A 19,810-nucleotide genomic window follows, 5' to 3' on the forward strand; every position below is an offset into this window, starting at 1 on the left:
GTTGCAACGTATGTGTCTGAGGGAAGTAAACAGTATTCCTGAGAAACCGCAGTTAGTGGTTTGATACAACTCACTCCACCAGAGGGGGCAGTATGCTGTCTGACTCCCATCCTCTGTGCCGTATCCAGCCTGCACTCTGGTGTATATATATATATATATATATATATATATATATATATATATATATATATATATATATATATATATGTCGCAGCAGCCTGGCAGAGAGCAGAAGTAGGAGGATTCTCAAGGATGGCAGTGATGGATGACTCACAATTGATTATGATTCATTTCTTTCCTTGAACCCTCAGGAGCGATAATGAGGCTGGGGTGGGTGGGCTGCTGCAGTTACCATGGAAATGGGAGGGACTTATTTGGCAGTCTAATGAGCATGTTAATTTCTGTGGAAATGACAGATGTTTGACTTGCTCCGTTGGACAGGAATGGTCACATTTTTTGGAGCTAAGTTCAGGTTACTGTGTGGAAATACTCACAAACAATAAAATGTACTCTGAGGAGGGTTTGCACAATGTGTTTCCATATTTAAAATATATATATTATATTCTCAAGCTATAAAAAAATCAAACAGCAGGGAAGTTTCCATGAGCACAGGGCTCCAGACCAAAGGCTTAGGCCTGTTTTTCCATCCTTCGTTTTGACCTAAATCCTGCTGCTTGGTGAGGCTCTTCCTGGGAGAACCATCTTGTGGTTGATAAAACAAAACCACTGATGAGAACATCGCCCATTGTTTCACAGGCACTTCAGAGCCTTGTGTGTTTTTTGTCCATGTGCTTATTAAATTAGTATGTCTGCTTTTTTTTTTTTTTATCCCCGTCTGTTAAAGGGTAAAACCGCTCTTGCCGGTGACGATGCTGGCCGCCTGAATGACGCGGTACCGTTCCCGGAGGTTCCTGCGTCTCACGTGCTCGTTGGTAATCTCCAGAACATTCGGAACCGGGAACCAGCCTTTCTGTCCATCAGACAACCGGATGCCCTCATACCAACCTAAACAAGTGCAGGAAGATCGTGAAGGGGAAGAAGGGAAGAAGGAAAAAAAGGAATGCAGAGAAGACAAGAGAAAGGAGAAAATGGAGTCAGTATAGACGGAAACATGTCACTGAAAATGTCATTAAATTAGTGTCTTTTAGTACTGAACCATTGAGGTGCTAAGTTTGCTGGTCTCTAGTTGGACCACTGTAATGAATCAAGCGTGAGTGGGTAAGATCTTTACACATAGGGGGCTAGAGGGCATAGGGGTCGTGCTCACCTTCGTTGGTTTTGCGGATGACGTTGATGATCTCGGTCGGCTCTAGACTGATCTCATCAGCCTGCTGGGCAACATACTGCTCCACACACTGCACCTGTGGACAGTCTGAGGTACGCACACACACACACACACACACACACACACAGAGAGAGAGAGAGAGAATTAAAATCAACAGATGAAATCGTCTTCATAATGGCAGCTAGGCTAAAGTGTACTGAAGTGTGTGCCCAGTACTAACCCCAGTCCTCGTATATGACTTCCTCTGCGTCCCGGTCGGCGTCGTTTGGATTCGGGAATGCAGCAACCCATCTGTGCATTTCCGACCTACGTAGAGAAGGACAAAGTTAACAATGTCCTCCTGCCTATGGACCACTTTGGAAACTGGACTATGTACTTCAGCTGTGATTACCGATGGAAAAAGGAGTTCACAGTCTTGTGTTCTCAATGATTAATGGTACAAATAAACAGGAAGTGTACTCTGTGTACAATGTGGAACATACAACAGCAGGAACAAAAGTCAACTTCATGGTATCACAGATCCAAATACTTGCCCTTAGGGGGCATGTGTGCTTGTTATTATAGGAGCACATGAGTTCCTGCTTCCAGCGTTTACTCAAGGAAGTCACACTAGTCATTAAGGTGAATGATCCGGCGTTGAAGTCCCACTCACTCGGTGGCAGCCTTGAGCACACGCTCAGTCAGGCGCCCCTGGTGGTTCTCCAGCAGGGTGAGGAGAAAGCAGTTGTCCAGGCCCCCGCTGGACAGCTCGTCACTCATGGTCGTCACCTGGACCAGGGAGCGGTGGGCATAGTCCAGAACCACGTGCCGCTCTGAGCTGGAGGAATGAGTGAGTAGACGTGGTGCAGTTTAGGTTACAGATTTTTCATACGCATATGTAAGTGGCTGTGACTGACATCTGTTTCAATGGAGATGCACACTGAACATTGTATCTAAATATTTGGATAGTCAAATGTGTCTGCTGCACCACCTGCTGCAATAAAGGCAAACAGCTGAAGTAACTGTTTTTTCAAATCTATTCATGTTGTTTATGTAACAAGTTATTGGCATATGCAAATATTAACTGCAGCCCAGCCTCCTGTTATTCATTGTCCGTGATGAGGATTAAATTACCCTACCGCTGCCACACTGTAGTCTCACCAGCTAGTTTTTTGCAGAGACTAATCTGTAAACCATAGTAGATTGTTGACCAGGGTTGGTTAAATGTATTGCTTGTTATATCACCCCTCAAAGGTATAAAAGGAAATCACAAGGGCAAGGGTTATGTGGCTTAAAATCATGCTGCTATGGGTGGGATAATAAAACAAACTCTCTTAATTACAACAATAAACATTTTCTCTTCTGTGCATTTAAAGTTCCATTAAAACAGCATAAATAAAATCTTATGGCAGAAGGTGTGTGTGTGTGTGTGTGATTCAGAGTGTTAATGATATGCAGCCCTCACCTCTTCCTACTGGCGATGACGAGGAGGTCGTTGAAGAGGTAGAGGAAGACAGGCGTGAATTTGGACCGCAGGGTGAACATGGTCCCACCTTTAGCCACATCCTGCAACTCTCCGCGTTTCTCTAGGAAGCGCGTTTGAGAAATAATGGGCAAAGCCTGCAAAAAACATTTAGAAATGGGAGAGATGTGTAAGAAAAACTTCTGGAAATTCAAATAAAAATATACACCAAAGATATACATTTGTAAAAATGTTCTCGAGAGTGTATGAATACAGCAATTAGAAAGCTGTAGTATAGAGAGCAGTCCGGCTTAAGAAAGTAAAAGTCCTGCCACATTTTTGTTCTGCCTATTCACTTAATCAGCTGATTCTAATTAGCACAATAGCCAGATAGATCAGCTAATTAATGAAATCACCTGTGTTAAGCACACAGATAGAACCAACACATGGCAGGACTTTTACTTTGTGAAGCCGGACTTTCACATCTCTGTCTAGTAGAGAGAGTGAGACTGAATTATTCTCGGATGTTGTGAAAGATGGAGCATTAAAAATGTTGAATATTATGGAAAAATGAGTCATGGAAATCCAAAAGTGCACACTGGCGGAAGCTCATCCAGGCCAGCAGCTGGCGCCCTTAATGAGCCCTCTGGCCCTCTCTGCTCACCTTGAGTTTGTCAAAATGCAGAGTCTTGTTGATCTCAATCAGCTCCTCCATCTGTTTCATCTTCCCAACCTGCCTGTTGCACTCATCTATAATCTAAAGAGGGAGGGAGAGAGACTGAGTACAAGTACAAAGAAGTCAGTATAGCCAAAGTCCTTTTAGGCAAGTCCCTCCACTCGGCGGCCATATACCAACGTTTTATGGGCACTCATCGGGCACAGTCTTTGGGTCGAACTGCGCGTGCGCAAGGCTTCACGACACCAATCTTGCTCCAGCGGCGAGATCACAACACGTGATTGGCACGATGTCTTCACAACACACCATATGATTGGCTCAGTGTATTCACATCACACCACATGATTGGCTCAATGTATTCACATGTCGACGTTTTGCCGAGGAAGGGGTGGGATATGTGTAGACAACGGCCATATTGGCGTGACAAACTAGCCCCATGCATTTCTATGGAGTATTTTTTGAGTGCTGTGTCTCCACATTAGAAAGTCTCTGGTATAGCAGCGTGTAGGAGTGAACAGAAAAATGGAGAGAATACGAGCAGATTTTGGTGCAGAAGAGGGTGTGGAAGGTATTTCAGAATGAGGGGGAGAGAGAGAGAGAAAACAATGGAGATGTCAAGTGAGCGCAGGGATCCACTGAGGGGTGTAGTAGTGAGCAGCTTGTTTTCATTGTTTCCAACCGCTGATCTTGACACCGTGCAACTCCCCCCCCCCCCCCCCTGTAGCTCAGCTGAGACACACGAGAGCCGCCACCTGGCCTGTGCACATGAACTGTGGATACTGCAGACAGGGAATGCAACCATCTCAAAGTGAACACACTCCTCGTCCGAATACTTTTGTCTTCGCAAAACAATCAATCTTCTCTCTCTCCTGCCGCCAACCCCCCCCCCCCCCCCCCCCCCCCCCCGTCTAGGATAGGATATCCTCTGGAATAACTGAGACAATGGACAGGGATGGGGACAGTGACGTCACGCCACTGGAGTGGGCCAGGCCTTGGCGAGAAACAGGGAAGTCTAGGAATGGAAAGGAATGGCTAGGGTGGGATGGGAGAATACCTTTGAGACGGACGCCAGGGCCTTAGAGGCTGTCTGCTCCTCTGCCGTGTGCTCCTTGGTTCTCTTCAGAATGTTCTGGAAGAGCAGAGAGAAATAACTCATCTAAAACAGGCCAACATTTCAGGTCAACAAATGAGGAAAATATTACTAATATTACTGACTGATATTACTGATATGGCAAATCTATGTACACTCATAACTGCCCGTTATGGTTTATTCATAAGAAAGCTGGCTTAGGAAGTGCTGATGTGGCTTAGCACTGCTCTTATTGATTGCAGTCCCACGGAGCTCAATTACTGATTACTCATTATATCCCTCTCAGCATGCCGTCACTGGCTAATGAAGTCTCTGTAGCCTCTGCTCTACTGAGATCAGTTCATGGCAGCTGGTTTGTATGTGTCTCCCTGCCTGGCTCCTCTTGCGCAGCTCACCTCGATCAGCATCTTGATGCGGGTGATGCGCTGGAAGGGCAGCAGCAGGAAGGACATGAAGGGCAGCCGCTGGCACTTGGGAGACTCCTGCAGACGGGTGATGACTGCGCCGAACGCTGCGTTCGAGTGCCTGCTCAGGAAGCGTAACCCGACAGCGACAGTGATCAAAGCAGAAAGGACGTGTCAGGATCACAAGTCAGGAGCAAATGGGGACATGTGCAGTGAACAGCTTTGATGAAGGCAAGGTGCTGCATTTTTTATGGTTTGTTATGCACAATGCACATCTGTATTTCAACAGGAAATCTGAAAGCTCAAGAAACCTTCCCATGACTTCAGCTTTTGGCTGCAGTTAACTGATTTATGCAGCACCCACTCTCACTATCTTAATTTTGCACTACCACAGACATTTTATTCTTGCGACTCTATAGAATTTCTTCAGTAAAAGCCCAATAACGGACAACAGTAACTGCCTGAGCCAGAACAGCTGGTCTCTACTGGTTCTCACATGAGGGCGGTGTAGGTCTTGTCCTGGTAGATCTGGTTGCGGACGTAGTCGATGTAGGCAGGGAAATTGTGCTGGGCGTGGTAGTGGATGATGTCACAGATGTCTGTGATAATCAGGCTCTCCTCCATACGGTCTTCTAGATCCTTCAGAAACCTTCCAAGGTCAAAAGCCAAACACTTAATGGTGTGTTCTGTGTAGGAGGTCATCATTTTGCATCATATCTTTCATAGAAATCATAAACATGGCAAAGAGGAAAACAAACTCAACATATAGACTCCATGCAAGCTAGGGCCAGTTAGGCACAGAAACTGGACAGACAGTTCTACTTTACGTTGCTAAACAACACAGGCCATGGTCATTTCTACACACTTCACACACTCGTTTGCAGTGATTCATTTCTCGCTTGCTACAGAATTTGTTCCACACACCTGCATAATCATCGTCAACCACATACGCAATCAGTCATCTCATGCCACTTCCTGTAATGTCCATGGCCTCTTCCTGTCTGCCTTTGTTGTGGTGACCCCTCCTTACCTCTCGCTGACCTCGCGGATGCGCAGGATGTTGGAGAAGAGCGGCACCTTGTCCCTGATGATGAGCGTGTCCAGCAGCTCCCGCGAGTCCATGAAGTGCTCCGTCAGCACACGCAGTGAGCGCAGGTACGACGCCTCCGAGGTGATCACCTCAAATATACTCTACACACACACACACAGACACAGAAACAGAAACACACACACACACATAAAGAACACACATACATAAACATTTGTAGATGGTTTGTTTCAGATAGATGTAACATAATTTCAGTGTTAACGGTAGTACAGAAGACTTTTCCAAAATGTTGCACTCATTGCTAACTTTGTTCTCATATGTCCAACAAGGACATCATTCTCATCTCCTATTATTTTTAACCTTCTCATCCTGCCCTTCATGACGTTCTTTCACCCCCCTTCTCCCATCCACCCTCTTCCTCCATTCCCCCATCCTACCGTTTCTCCTCCTCTTCTTGTTTACAAGAGTTTCCATCATCTTCACGTCTGCCATCATTTTGTCTCTCATGCTCTTCCTGTCTCCTCCTCTTCCTCCCCTCTCCCCTCCACCACCTTCACCACCACTTCCTCTCTCTGCTATGTCCCCTTCTTGAATCCTCATCCACTTCCTCTCATTCCTTGCCCTCCTCCTTCACCTCCTCCTCTCATTCCTTGCCCTCCTCCTCCTCCTCTTCCTTCTCCTGTTCCTTGCCCTCCTCCCCAGCCATCCTCTCTACCACTTCCTCTGTCCTCCTCTTGGATCGCCCTCCTCCTCCACATGCTCCTCCGCTTCTTCCACCTTTACTTGCCCTCCTCCCTCCCTCCCTCCCTCCCTCCCTCTCTCCCTCTCCTCCCTCCCTTCCTCCCTCTCTCCCCCTCCTCTCTCCCTCTCCTCCCTCCCTTCCTCCCTCTCTCCCCCTCCTCCCTCCCTCTCTCCCTCTCTCCCCCTCCCTCTCTCCCTCTCTCCCCCTCTCACCTCCTGGTACTTGCCCTCCTCCTCCTTCCCCTCTTCCTCCCTCTCTCCCCCTCCTCCCTCTCTCCCCCTCCTCCCTCCCTCTCTCTCTCTCTCTCCCCCTCCTCCCTCCCTCTCTCTCCCCCTCTCACCTCCTGGTACTTGCCCTCCTCCTCCTTCCCCTCTTCCTCCCTCTCTCCCCCTCCTCCCTCCCTCTCTCTCTCTCTCTCTCTCTCTCTCCTCCCTCCCTCTCTCTCTCTCTCTCTCTCTCCCCCTCCCTCTCTCTCTCTCTCCCCCTCTCACCTCCTGGTACTTGCACTCGTCTGAGCTCAGCGTCTCCAGGATGCCGCTGTCCCGGACGGACGGCAGGTCCTGCCAGAGTGTGCTGCAGGCGCCCTGGGGGATGGGGCTGGCCCTGGAGCCCAGCGTCCTGCCGCCGACGCTCCCCACCTCCGAGGCCGCCGAGCCGCGCCGGTGCCCGTAGTCCATCTGGAAGTCCACGCTGGTCTTGCTGATGTTCCGGCACACCGTCGCCTGCCGGATGGCCTTGACGATGACCGATTCGCGGTACGTCTGGTAAAGAGGTTCTAAAGGCAGCGTAGAGAAAGTGGGGCAAGAGGCAGAAGGATGAATGCATGGATGGGTGGGTAGAGAAAGAGAGATAGAGTGCTGACCAGAGAGATATGAACAGTCAACATTGCATCAGGATCTCTGCAACGCTCAAGCTCAGGTCTCCTGCTTAACATCCTTCAGGCTTTGCATACTCATCACGGTTACGATGAATCTGCAATTGAAATCCAGCAGAGTGTAAATAAATAATTCACACTCACCATCCATGCTTTCCCAGTCTATAGACTGCTTCCTAGGCGGTGCCGTCGGTGGTCTGAAATGTTGAACACGGATAATGAGAGTGATGAAAGGACCGTAATGGGAAAATAAGAACATACTTCAAAGCTTTTGTACAGAGACAGAGACAGGAGGCTTACTTGTGTGTGTCAGCATCCTCTCCTTCACTATTCTCTTGTTGAACTTCTACAAAAGAGGTTATGAGGAGAGAGAAAGAGATATCATCAGTTACATGTGATGATTGACTTCATACAGATTATCTGGTCAATTTGACTAGGATCATGATATACATTGAACTATAAATGATGATTACATATGATGAACAATTACATGTGATGATTAGGAGGACTTCAGACAGATTATCTGGTCACTTTGACTATGATCATGACATACATTGAACTATAAATGATGATTATATATGATGAACATATTACATTATGGCCTTACCTGTGCATGGGGGGAGGGAGTTTAAGGACTGACTGCTGCCGCGGAGTCCATTCTGTCCCTGCTTGCTAGGGGGCACTGGAGGGGGAGGCCTGTTGAAGCGCGGGCTGGCCGGAGGACTGGCAGGGTGGGGAGGCAGGGGTGATGCCGCGCGCAGGGCACGCCTCTCGTCGGGGGACGGCATGGGCAGCGCGATGCCCCCCAGGGGTGCCATGCTCTGGAGGCGGGTGCCCTTGGGCTTCTCTGGAAGGAGTGGCACCCTGGGCGGGATGGCCGGAGGGGGCCTGTCCCCCCCGCTCTTGGCCAAGTCAGCGCCGTCTGCCTCGTCGGACGCCGCGGACGAGAGCTTTGACCGCCGCGGGGGCTTGACGCGGATGAGCGGCACTTGTTGCTCGGGGGGTCGTGGGGGGGTCACGCTTTCCACCACGATGTTGAGCTCGTAGATGTCCGCGTCGTTCTCCACGGAGTGGGCCTTGGAGATGCCGCCGGGGGAGAGCGCGTGGGACGCGTAGGGTTTGTAGGAGGTGAGCTCCACCTGCGGCCCCGGGTCCGACCTCCTCCTCAGCTGCTCCCCCACCAGCTCCAGGGTGTGCTGGAACTTGGCCTTGCCCGTCAGCTCCCCATCACCGTCACCATTCCCATCCTCGCTCTCATCCGAGGACTCGCTGAGGTACAGCTCCTCCTCCTCCTCCTCCTCCTCAAACTCCGCTCCCAGTCCGTCCCCCTCCTCCCCAGGGTCCTGGTGCTCCCCTCCCTCACTCGCACCCTCCCCTCCCCGCTCGTCCTCCCCTAGCTCTCCCCTGATGGCCGCCACCGCCTCCGCGTACTCCTCCTCCTCCTCCCCGTCCTCCAGGGGGACCCACACCAGCTTCATCCCCGGCCGCTGCAGATGGCAGATGCAGCTGCAGTTCGGCTCGCAGCGAGGGCCGGGGGGAGCATCTGGGCCGGCGCTGGACAGCAGCTCTCCTTCCTTCCCATCAGGAGCTGTGAGGAATGGACACATCAGTCACATTATGCCAGATACATAAAGGACTTTGAGCTTAACGCGGATCCTGATTTCACATCATAGACGACACTACGCAGTGGAACCGGACTGCAGAGTAATACTGTATGAATAACAACCACATAAGGGTTTAATAATAATTTAGGGGCAGTCTTGGCCTACTGGTTAGGGCTTCGGGCTTGGAACCAAAGGGTTGCCGGTTCGATCCCTGACCAGTAGGCACGGCTGAAGTGCCATTAAGCAAGGGTACCTAACCCCTCACTGCTCCCTGAGCGCCGATGTAGCAAGGCAGCTCACTGCTCCGGGTTAGTGTGTGCTTCACCTCACTGTGTGTTCAGTGTGTGTGCTCTGTGTGTTCACTAATTCACGGATGGGATAAATACAGAGACCAAATTCCTTGCCTAGAAACCTGATTTACATTTACGATTTAATATAATTACTCCTTTCCAAATAAACAACTTTCCAATGACTTGTTATCTGATGACATCACATAGAAGAGCTGTAAACGAAACGTGATAACGTTTATGATAAGCTTTGCCAGTCACATGCGAAAAGAGATAACAACTAAATGAAGTCTATTGATGTCTGGGAATTCTCTTCAAGGAAATTCCCAAAGACAACTTCACCCAGGTGGACATATATGACCCTTCATGCAGGCTTTGAGGGGCTCCTTCTTGTTTGATGTTTTCATTTCCTGTGGATGATCAGCCATTCGAAGGCCAGCCCTGTAAGGCTCACATGATGCCTTACTATTAAAATGTCAGATCTGACCCACTTTGAGCAAGCACTCATCTCCCTATCTTTCTTTTCTCACTATCCTGGCAGTAGGGAGCAGATTACTGCCAACCTGCCATCATCTCCTGCTTCAGGATTTTTTTTTATTTGTTGTAGGGACACCACTTATCAAGGTTTTCTCCACACTGGAACTTCTTAAATGGACTGCTGAAATGCGATCGCTGCAAATCGCATAAATCACTTAGCATAAAAAGCCTAAAGGAAATTACTGTAGCGTGAGCGACCACATAACTGTGAGCGACCACATCAGTAAACTGGCGCCATGCAGCCCCAGTCTGGTACCTACCTGTCCCTCTGTGGTCACGAGCGTGTGCCTTCACCTCCACTCACCTCCACTCATCCCGCCTTTTATCCCTTTTCCTCCCCTCTTCTCTGAATGTCCCGTGGTTCCAACACGCACGGCCCATTTCGTCGTGGTGGCGGCCGCTTTCAAACCTGCCGACCTCACCACGGCTATGTGTTTATTCAGTGACCTCTTGAGCTTGGTCTTGGTGGTCGGCTGACTCGGCTCACTCTCTTTGGTCAGCGCGTCCTCCATGGACTCGCAGACATTCTGCTTGATCTTACTGAGCGCTCGCTTCACACTGTCTGCCATTTTAAAGCTAACTGGGTTTTGCGATCTATGGGTCTCTTTGACCACAACGGTAGAACTAGATTGTTTTTTCCTGTTGAATTTTAACCCTGTTTATTGGTCTACTTAAACAGGCAATGCTTCCATGGTCCAAAGTCTCAACACTAAAAAGTGAAAAAAGTCACATACTTGCAAATACTTTATATATATATAAAATATATAAAGTATATTTATATACTTCTTGCTTGGGTGCATAGTGGTTTGGGTGGTAAAAGCCCATATAAGCACAATGCATATCTTTATCATACCTTTCACAGACATTTAGTCTATTCCTAAAAAATCCACTGTGTTATACAGATATCGGCATAAGAGATTAGAGAAATAGAACACTACACTAATATTTTACAGAACCTATAAATATGAACAAGTTTCCAAGTATGTAGGTCAAGTCACAATGCTCTTTGTATTACAAATTATTTCATTTGAAAATTATTTTCCCAGATGTGTGGATTAAATGGTGAATAAACTCTCATGCCAGGCTAGTCTGTAATGTGAGCTTTATGTGAAGACTCTTTCCTGCCAAGTCTGCTCTAGCCTTTTACATATGTATCCTGTGATATAGCAGCTGAATCAGGCTAAGAAAACAGCCTTTCTTCCACTCCAACTGTTAATTCGGTGAGGTAATGTAGCCCTGAGCTGGAAGCATTGCAGGAAAAGACAGTTACACTTCTCACACACATCAGGAAGAGTGATGAGATACTAAACACCCTTGCTGTTTCCTCAACATGAGTGAATGGATAAAGGGACAAAAGCGACCATCTGAGATCACAGTTATGAGGAAGATGCAAACCAGCCTGGAGAGCTGGACAGCATATGCGGCTAATCGCGTGGTGTAGGTAAATATCTTGGGGAGTAACATTTAGGAGTGTGTGTGTGTGTGTGTCTGTGTGTGTGTGTTTATGTGTGTGTGTGTTGGGGGGGGGGGGGGGGTCAATGGAATGTTGGATGAACCACTTCCATCACCCCCCCTCGCAAGGTTTAACAGAAAGGACCCCCCCCTTTAGAAGTATTGAATTCCTAAAATATTATACAAGGTTGATTTCATGTGGAGAGAAATTCACTATTTATTGACGTTGGGTGTGTGTGTGAGTGTTGTTGTCTTTGTGGGTGGAGGAGAGTCGCAGTGCAGGATGAAATAAGAGATGTGCTCAGCAAACAAAATCTGAGGCTGCTTGTCGAGAACAGATTTGCCTGAAGCACCGTTCTGGCTGTCTACAGCAAACATAGAGCAACGGAGAAAAGAGGCTCGAGTTTCTCAGTGAGAAAATAAATTAAAATGGGGGGTAAATAAATATGGCCTCTCCTGCTCTCTTCCTGAATCTTTCGGCCTGTCAAAACAGACTACATTTTTGGGGGGGGGACTTTCTCATTTTAATGTCTGATTACAAACAAATGGTAAATCAATAAATCACAAATGGGCAAACCCATAGTTTGGGATATTGGGGCTCACTTCAAAAAATCTCAAGCATGCAACATGTAAGACACCAAGTCAACATGGAACTGTGAGAACATTGTCACGCAAAGCATGTGGTGTGCTGTGGTTCTCCAATTGTCACATTTTCCCCTTCTTTCTTCACCTTTCAGACGTGTGTCTAAAGAATTGCAAACAGACAGGCACAAACAGGCACAAACACAAAAGGGGTGTAACACTTGAGCAACAACAAAACCAGTTTTTCGGTGCTCATGTTACACTTCCAGAAAAATGTTGCAGAGGACTCATAAGGGCTTTAAGATATGGATAGAGCCATCAATGGACATTCAGGAGGTTTCAAGTGACCACTCCAGGACAAAGACACAGTATCCTACACTCAGGTACAGTGGAAGTGTGATGGATATTAACGCAGAAACAATGGGCTGCTCACCTGATCGGCCATCTTCCAGACTGACAGGTGCGAAGCCGCTCCTCGCCCTTCCCCCCGGCGTGTCTCCGTACACACCCACGTTGGGGCCCTTGCGGAGGCGGCTCCTCTTCATGGGCAAAGGGGGCGCCTGATTGGCTGCTGCTGTTGGCCTGGGCATTCTGGGTTTCGGCAGGACCTCCGGCGCCTGCTGTTGGGGGCTCGTCTTGTCCGCTCCAGTGGAGCCATTGTTCCCGACGGAGCCATTGGTCCCGGCGGTCCCGGTGTTCCCGGTCACTGGTGCTGGCGCTGGGGTTTGGCCTGAGGCTGGGGAGGGCTGAGGCTTAGGCTGGTTAAACTTCTTGACGATCTTCTTCACCTTCCCAGAAGTCCTCGTTGGGGCGCCGCTCTCCATCGGCGGGGGATCCGGGGTGAGCTTGGAGGGGAGCGGGGGCCTCGGCTTGACCTCTGGTTTGGGAGAGAGAGTGGACAAGGGGGCGCAGACCGCAGACTCTGAGGCAGACATTTTGTTTGCAGTGATTTGTCCTGGCTGGCCCAAGGTTGGGCGGCAAGATGAAGAGTCAAACAGGGATAGTCATCATCATCTGCTGGGGAGACAAAAGAGTAAATAAGAGAGAGGAAGATAAACAACACAAAACCTGCTGAGTCACTTTTTGAAGATCTACAATTTATCAGAGATGGCGAAAGTACACTCTTACCGTACTTAAGTAGAAGTTCAGATAAGGACAGGCCTATCAGTTAAAAAAAGACTGATATAAGTACTAATTTAACTTTACTCAAGTGAAAGTAACAAAGCACAGGCTCGGAAATGTACTTGAAGTAAATGAATTGAATTTATGATTGGACATGAATATGTCCAACAGTACTGAAATCAGAATTACAGACAGTAGAATGCTAGAGAAGGAGAGGAACATCTAGAGAAGGAGAGGAAGAAAAACAAATGGAGTCTGTTCATGTTCTGTTCATAACGTTACCCGCCCTCTGTCTGAGTGGATGTGCTAAAACTATTTCAGCAACGCATGGTTATGCAGCTGGCCAACAACACCCAGATCCCTAATATAACTGACGGCTCATGACATCAGAGAAATTCCTGACGTCTACAGGAGTGAATAAGTCAGCCTTACAACCCTGCAGGCGGTGGGGACTTTGTCCTGGAGAGAGACACACCCACTGCTCAAGTGACAGACACACCCCAACTAAAGGAATAATATGTACATAAAGCAATAATATGTACATAAAAAAAGAAAATACTGTGCAGCCTTACATCAACACAGACTGACATTCAAGGAAAGAAGGCAAATGAAATTGTTGGCAGTCATTCATTATTTTTTAACTACCTTTTAAGACAATACTGGCATATTGCCATATGCCACCTGCCAACTGTAAAGTATACCAACTGTGACTTAAAATCACCCACTTCTGCCAGGTATGTGATTACTCATCAACTTCATTTCATCCCTAACCATATTCCATACCATAAATATGATAACAATATATACAGTATTTAATGAAACCTTGTTTATAGCTGTTGTTCTGAACAGTCTGTCCCATCTTTAATTTTTCATTTCCAAGTTAATGATAAACAGGACAAAAGACTGCAGCAAAAACAGTCTGAGCAGAGGGTCTGACTCTGCGAGGCAGCCAAGCACTGAGCTTCCCTTCCCCTCAAATGCTGACTGAGGTTGGAGCTGTTATTGTCATGCATCCAAAACGAAGGCTGGCTAATGCCAAGATTACTTCACAGAGATTTCTAGGGAGCACTGCGGGAGTTCAATGGCCCTTTCTTTTACCAAAATCCGGATTTAGTTACATAGTGCGCCACGCACAAACACTGAGGGACACTGTTGCAAAAATAATATAACACAGCACATGTTTTATCTACTACTAAAAGGATTTACAAAGGTTTTGAGACAAAAGGAGATTTAATGTAGTGTTAAAACCAGCAGGGGTTATGAAAATAATTACATTAAAATGATACGAATGCATGATGTGGGGAAAATATGATTAGCAAATCAAATACCAAACCACTAAAAGGATCAGAGCAGAGCGCATGCTTTGCTATGGATGGGAATATTTACTTCAGTCACACCCCATAGCCCACCTCATCTCAGGATCTTCAATGACCCAACACTACCAAAAAGTGTGAACCTGTGGCTGCAATAGGGAACATAGATGGATGGGAAAGAAAAAAAAAAAAGATATGAATACAATAGAATTACTACACATCAACTTGTACCGTCATGGGCGTGACGCATTCACAAGACAAAGTCAAAATGTATAAATTTAGGGGTTGCTGTGGCGCAAGCAGCAGCACTGTACCACATTTGGGTGGCAGTGCCCACGGGGACCCAGGTTCGACTCTGGCCTGCGGTCATGTCCTAATCCCACCCCATCTCTCTCTCTCTCACTTGCTTCCTGTCTCTCTCCACTGTCACATTGATATGAAGGCAAAAAGACAAATATATATACTTAACGTATAAAGTAATCAATTTAAACATCATTGTCTGGAGAAAAATAATTGGTCTAAACTGTACAAATGGATGACTCCACAGGCCCTGAATCTCCTTCCTGAACTGATGAACTTGTGGAAGAGGACGCTCAAAACTTGTTTGCAGCTGAATGCTTTTCAGAGAAGCAAATAGGGAAACACAAACAAACTATGGAGGGAACTATGCTGCATTGAATGGTTTGACAAAGCACAAAAAGCCTATTGGCACGGCAACAATGCGAAGTATGGCTGAAACTAGAGAGAACTCTTTGCACTGCAAAACAACAGCGGAGCCAGCCAAGGTGTCACCAGACAAGGTGAACTAATGAACAAAGGGGAACAAAAGCGAAAACTATTCCCCTGGTATGTTTCCACACAGACTAAATTCAAAAGCAGGTTGCAGTGTTGCAAGCAAAAACTGTTGAGACACCGACCCCGGTGTAGCTTACGGCAGCAATGGAGATTAGCGAGCTCTGACAGAATATTAAACAGAACAGAAGCATGGAGTTGGTGATGGCAACACCGTGGCACACTTGGAAACGACACTGGCGCCCTGGGCAATGGGTTTTACAGAACTGGGCAATGTGTGAAGTGCCCCAGTCATATTTGGCAGATGGGATATGTCTACAGTATGGTCTACTTGGCAGCTCGAATATATTTGGAGGAGGGAGGCTCAGGACTTCCCTGCATTTGCAGCGTGGGCTGCACCTGCCACAACTATGCTCACTCCCATAGATTCTCACCATGCTAGTCTTCACCACAATTTCCTAATAACATTTTCCTCGTATGACTCAACTAAGCTATTAAAAAATGAATGATTGAATGAATGAATGAATGAATGAATTAATTAATTAATGGACCAGGAAAAAAATAAATCAAAGAAAAAAACAAACAAACAAATGACTATGCAAATTAATGTATCTTCATACCCATTTGTTTACCGCTTTCAACACCACTTCTCTAGTCTGATCTAGTCTCATGGACTGTGTGAATGAGCTGTGCTCGATGTATTGTGTGCTTAAACTGAACATTTGTATTGTCATGCAAATGATCCTGATGCCTGAAAGCGATGCCCATGTAGCTTAGTGCAGCACTCTATGAAAAAAAAAAAAAAACCTCTTCTCCGAGGACTGAAATAACTGCTACACTCTGAATTTTTAAAACAAGGCTGCTCAATTCCCAGCCACATCACAGCATACGCTCCGGAGCCTATCGTGATCTGTAAGTAATGTGATGGTATCTGAGCAGGGGTGATTTTGGCAGAGGGTTTAAACAGACTCCCCCATCTGTCAGTACGCTCGATTGGCCATACGGGCCACGCTACTCGGGCTGCCGTGCTGGAAGCCCCCAAGAGGGAATGTTTACCCCCGTTTCTCTCTGCTCGGCTGCCGTCGTATGTACACAAATGAGAACCATTCACTTCATTTGTCAGCGAAACGGATCGTGAAAAACGAGAGAGAGAGAGAGAGAGAGAGATAGCGGAAACAAGAGAGGATCCCAATAGAGGGTGAAGCATGGAAGAAACCTACAGATAAGAAATTGTTTGGGAAGTACCCCCCCCCCCCCCCCGCCGCCATTCCCAGCACAGTTGTGATCTCTTGCCAAAAGAAAATACACACAGTAAAAAGCTTGAGCTGACCGAGGGTCAAGCCTGACCACAGGGATAAGGGATGGCTGACTTACTGGATCTTGGCTCTTTGATGTGTAGAGGGTAAAGAGGAGTGGCATGGGCAATAAGAGCACGAGCATGTGGTGGTGGGGAGGCCACCAGGATATAAATGATGTCATCCTATGGCTTCATCCTCCCACTGTTTTATGACTTTATATCACCCTGATTGCCTTCATTGTGCATTGAGAAGTTTGGCTCTTTTGAATAAACCACGAGGACCATAACGGCAAAACAATCAGAGACACACACACTCACATTCACTCATCTGCCATGCAATATATCTATACACATCATATGCACGCATGTGCATGCACTGCATATGCACATAAATCATATTCACACACACACACACACACACACACACACACACACACACACAGATCCAAATACTCCAAGTCAACAGCTCAACAAGCAATGTGTGCCTGGAGTGCTCGAACAGCAGTGTACGAAAAAGACTGCTCTAGCCAGTCTGACAAGTTTGTCAACCCCTTCGGGAAGACGAGACTCATGAAAGAACGATGAAGGGGAGACCGCCATGACTCATGTCAGTACTGGCCAAAGGCAATGCCTCGTCCATCACACAGTCCATCTTGAATTTCCCCTGGGGATCAATAAAGTATCTATCTACCTGCAGAACTCTCACCCCACACACACACACACCCCTTCCAATCCCACCTCCAGAAGCATCTAGGTATGTGACCCATTGTCTTGTTTGTCATGTCTGTCAATTAGCCTATATGCTTTATTTGTACACACACCACTCTTTAATTTCATTCAATCATTCTTTCCAGTGCTCGATTTTTCTCTGCATCCGCCTGATTGGATGCAGTTGTGATCAGCTGTATCATACACTGATCTGTGACAGATGATCACACTCCACTTACAGTGATCTTATAAGAATCTTGTTTTCATTAATGTGTTTCTTAGTGTCGTAGCCTCAGGCAAAATACCATGCCCAACACCGCACACATAAGCAACACAAGTTCAACCAAAGACATGGTGTTGAACTTGAGGGCAAGAGTATGGCCAATGCAGGATAGAATTATCAGATATGGTCATGTGAAATATAATCGATGTAGATAGGGAATATAAACTGTCATAGCCTACTGACTATCAGACATGCCAAATTTGCCAGCTGTAGTTGATAGCTTTCAGGACTGTATAGCCTACTTCAAAATATAGGCACATTCTAGGCTATTGAATTTGCTTAGGCTATCACATCGGTCAGAGACACTTCATTATAGGTTTTTTGACACAGCCATCAGATATTGTATCCGGTCTTTCCTAACTGATCAAGGACATGTAACAGAAGGGAAGATGGGTTAGTAGGACATTCATTCTGTACGTTTGAATAGAAATAATACAGCCATCCCATGTTAAACACAAAGAAGGGCAAGCTCAGTGACCTGTTCCTAAACAGACGGACAGTCAATCCGTTTGGGAGACATTCTTAGGTGGTTTGCTGTGTAGGGAAACCAAATCGCTCTCTCTCTCTCGACGTGGACAGGACAGACAGCAAAGGGTGTGTGTGATTCAGCCTGGTCGCAGCATTTATAAAACACCCATGTGGAGGAGGTAGCCTACAAGATATGGCAGGCTAATATGTCGTTAGGCTACATAGCAGATGTGGATAACACGCAACGTGAAATTATGTCTACGCTATGTCTAAACGACAACTGTCAAAAACAACCTGACAGACTCACAGAGAGAATAAAATGTGTTGCTTTCACTTACCGAATAGATACGAAATGTGTCCGTAATGCTGATATTCTCAGGTAAATGACGGCCGTCGTTTTATTTTTCCAAGTGTGAGCTTTACCTTTGGGCGTCAGTTTAGCCTACGTTGAAATCAACAGTCTCCTGTGATACATCCTTGCGCGTAGCCTGCTATAGGCTAAACTTCATAAACCAGCCGAGTCTAGAGGATATGAGCGCTTCGAAAGCATAACCAACATGAAAGTTGTTGTGGCAGTAGCCTAAAAACAGACAATCGGATCAGGGCGGGACTCAACTATTTTCTTGGTGCTTTTGTTGTCTTTGCAGATCATTCATGCGCCCCATACCCTGTTCTTTGTTTCCTGACCGAGTGTGCCTGCTGTCGAGCCGGTGTCATGCCCCCCCCCGCGCCTCGACTGACTCTCCCTCCCTCTCCTCGCCATCACTGATTCATTGTAGGCTGTGCTATCATCATCTCGATCTCATCCAAACTATTATTGGTCCATTAAGGAGAATAGCATATAGTCTAATTTCTTATTTCTGAATCGGGCAAGACAATTAGTCTAAGCATTTTCCTGTTAAAAGTATGTATTTTCTCTTGCCTTAAATTGACACTACTCTGTTTGACCAATTAGACTAAGATAGAGAAAAAAAACATACCGATGTAAGCTACACATTTGAATAAAGTCTAATAAGGAAAAATATAGATCCTAAAACACATTTTATATGTGCCAATCTGACGCACGCGCTCATCTTCAGCAGGTGGCCAAAAATGGCATTTTACTTCCACCTAGTGACAAGTCTGCGTGCTGGTCTAATAATTAAAAAAAAATGTGTGGAAATACAGTTTACTGGACGACGACATCTTGCTAAAAAATGTCTGAATGGTGTAAGACAAAATTCACTCTGAGAATGATTAGCCTATCTAGATGAATTGACAATGCGTTACTTGTCCGGGTGGCCAAAAAGGCAATTCAAACCACAGCTTCCCAACTCGCGCTGTTTGTATCTATATGAACTGATCACCCAAGCACCCAAGGCCTGATCAATGCTCAGGCGCGCCGGCGAGGGATACGTGGGATATATGACACCAGTTTTGTAGTTTTGAAGAGACGGCAATCACCCCCCTCACTTTTGACAACGCTTGATGGGGAAAAATAACAGCCTATTCGCTGGGCTAAATAAAACGTCCAATTAACAGCACTACGCACTACAGCTGTCTACACTGCAACATGTCACTTTCACTCTTAACAGTTAGATATGATGTTTGATTGTCAACCATCATAAAGCCAGGCCTGCTCATCGCGCTAGCTATTATGTTTAACTAGATGTAGCTACAAAAAAGCCCCGCACATTCTCTCCGCAAAAAACAATTTGTCTCCATCTCCTACTCTTGCAACTTTTGTGTAAATGAGTGCATGCATGCATAGTGTGTGTGTGTGTGTGTTTATCTCTGTGTGTGCGTGTGCCTTGCCGTGCGTGTGT

The 19,810-nt window shown here is 46.7% G+C and overlaps 1 protein-coding gene across 1 annotated transcript; it reads right to left on the minus strand.

Moving 5' to 3' along the window:
• Nucleotides 1-784: 784 nt before the first annotated feature.
• Nucleotides 785-18,729, minus strand: arhgef15b (Rho guanine nucleotide exchange factor 15b). The gene is made up of 17 exons (XM_042069594.1): nucleotides 18,344-18,729; nucleotides 12,456-13,039; nucleotides 8,992-9,148; nucleotides 8,168-8,922; nucleotides 7,861-7,906; nucleotides 7,705-7,757; nucleotides 7,178-7,461; nucleotides 5,927-6,087; nucleotides 5,393-5,545; nucleotides 4,888-5,017; nucleotides 4,457-4,531; nucleotides 3,391-3,483; nucleotides 2,730-2,884; nucleotides 1,938-2,102; nucleotides 1,506-1,591; nucleotides 1,268-1,372; nucleotides 785-1,005 (listed from the first exon to the last, which is right to left on the minus strand). The coding sequence occupies exons 2-17, from the start codon at nucleotides 12,955-12,957 to the stop codon at nucleotides 839-841; spliced, it is 3,087 nt and encodes a 1,028-aa protein (XP_041925528.1). The 5' UTR covers nucleotides 12,958-13,039; nucleotides 18,344-18,729; the 3' UTR covers nucleotides 785-838.
• Between the last annotated feature and the right edge of the window lie 1,081 nt (nucleotides 18,730-19,810).

This window comes from Alosa sapidissima, chromosome 18 (assembly GCF_018492685.1).
Source record: "Alosa sapidissima isolate fAloSap1 chromosome 18, fAloSap1.pri, whole genome shotgun sequence".
Classification (NCBI taxonomy): Eukaryota; Metazoa; Chordata; class Actinopteri; order Clupeiformes; family Clupeidae; genus Alosa; species Alosa sapidissima.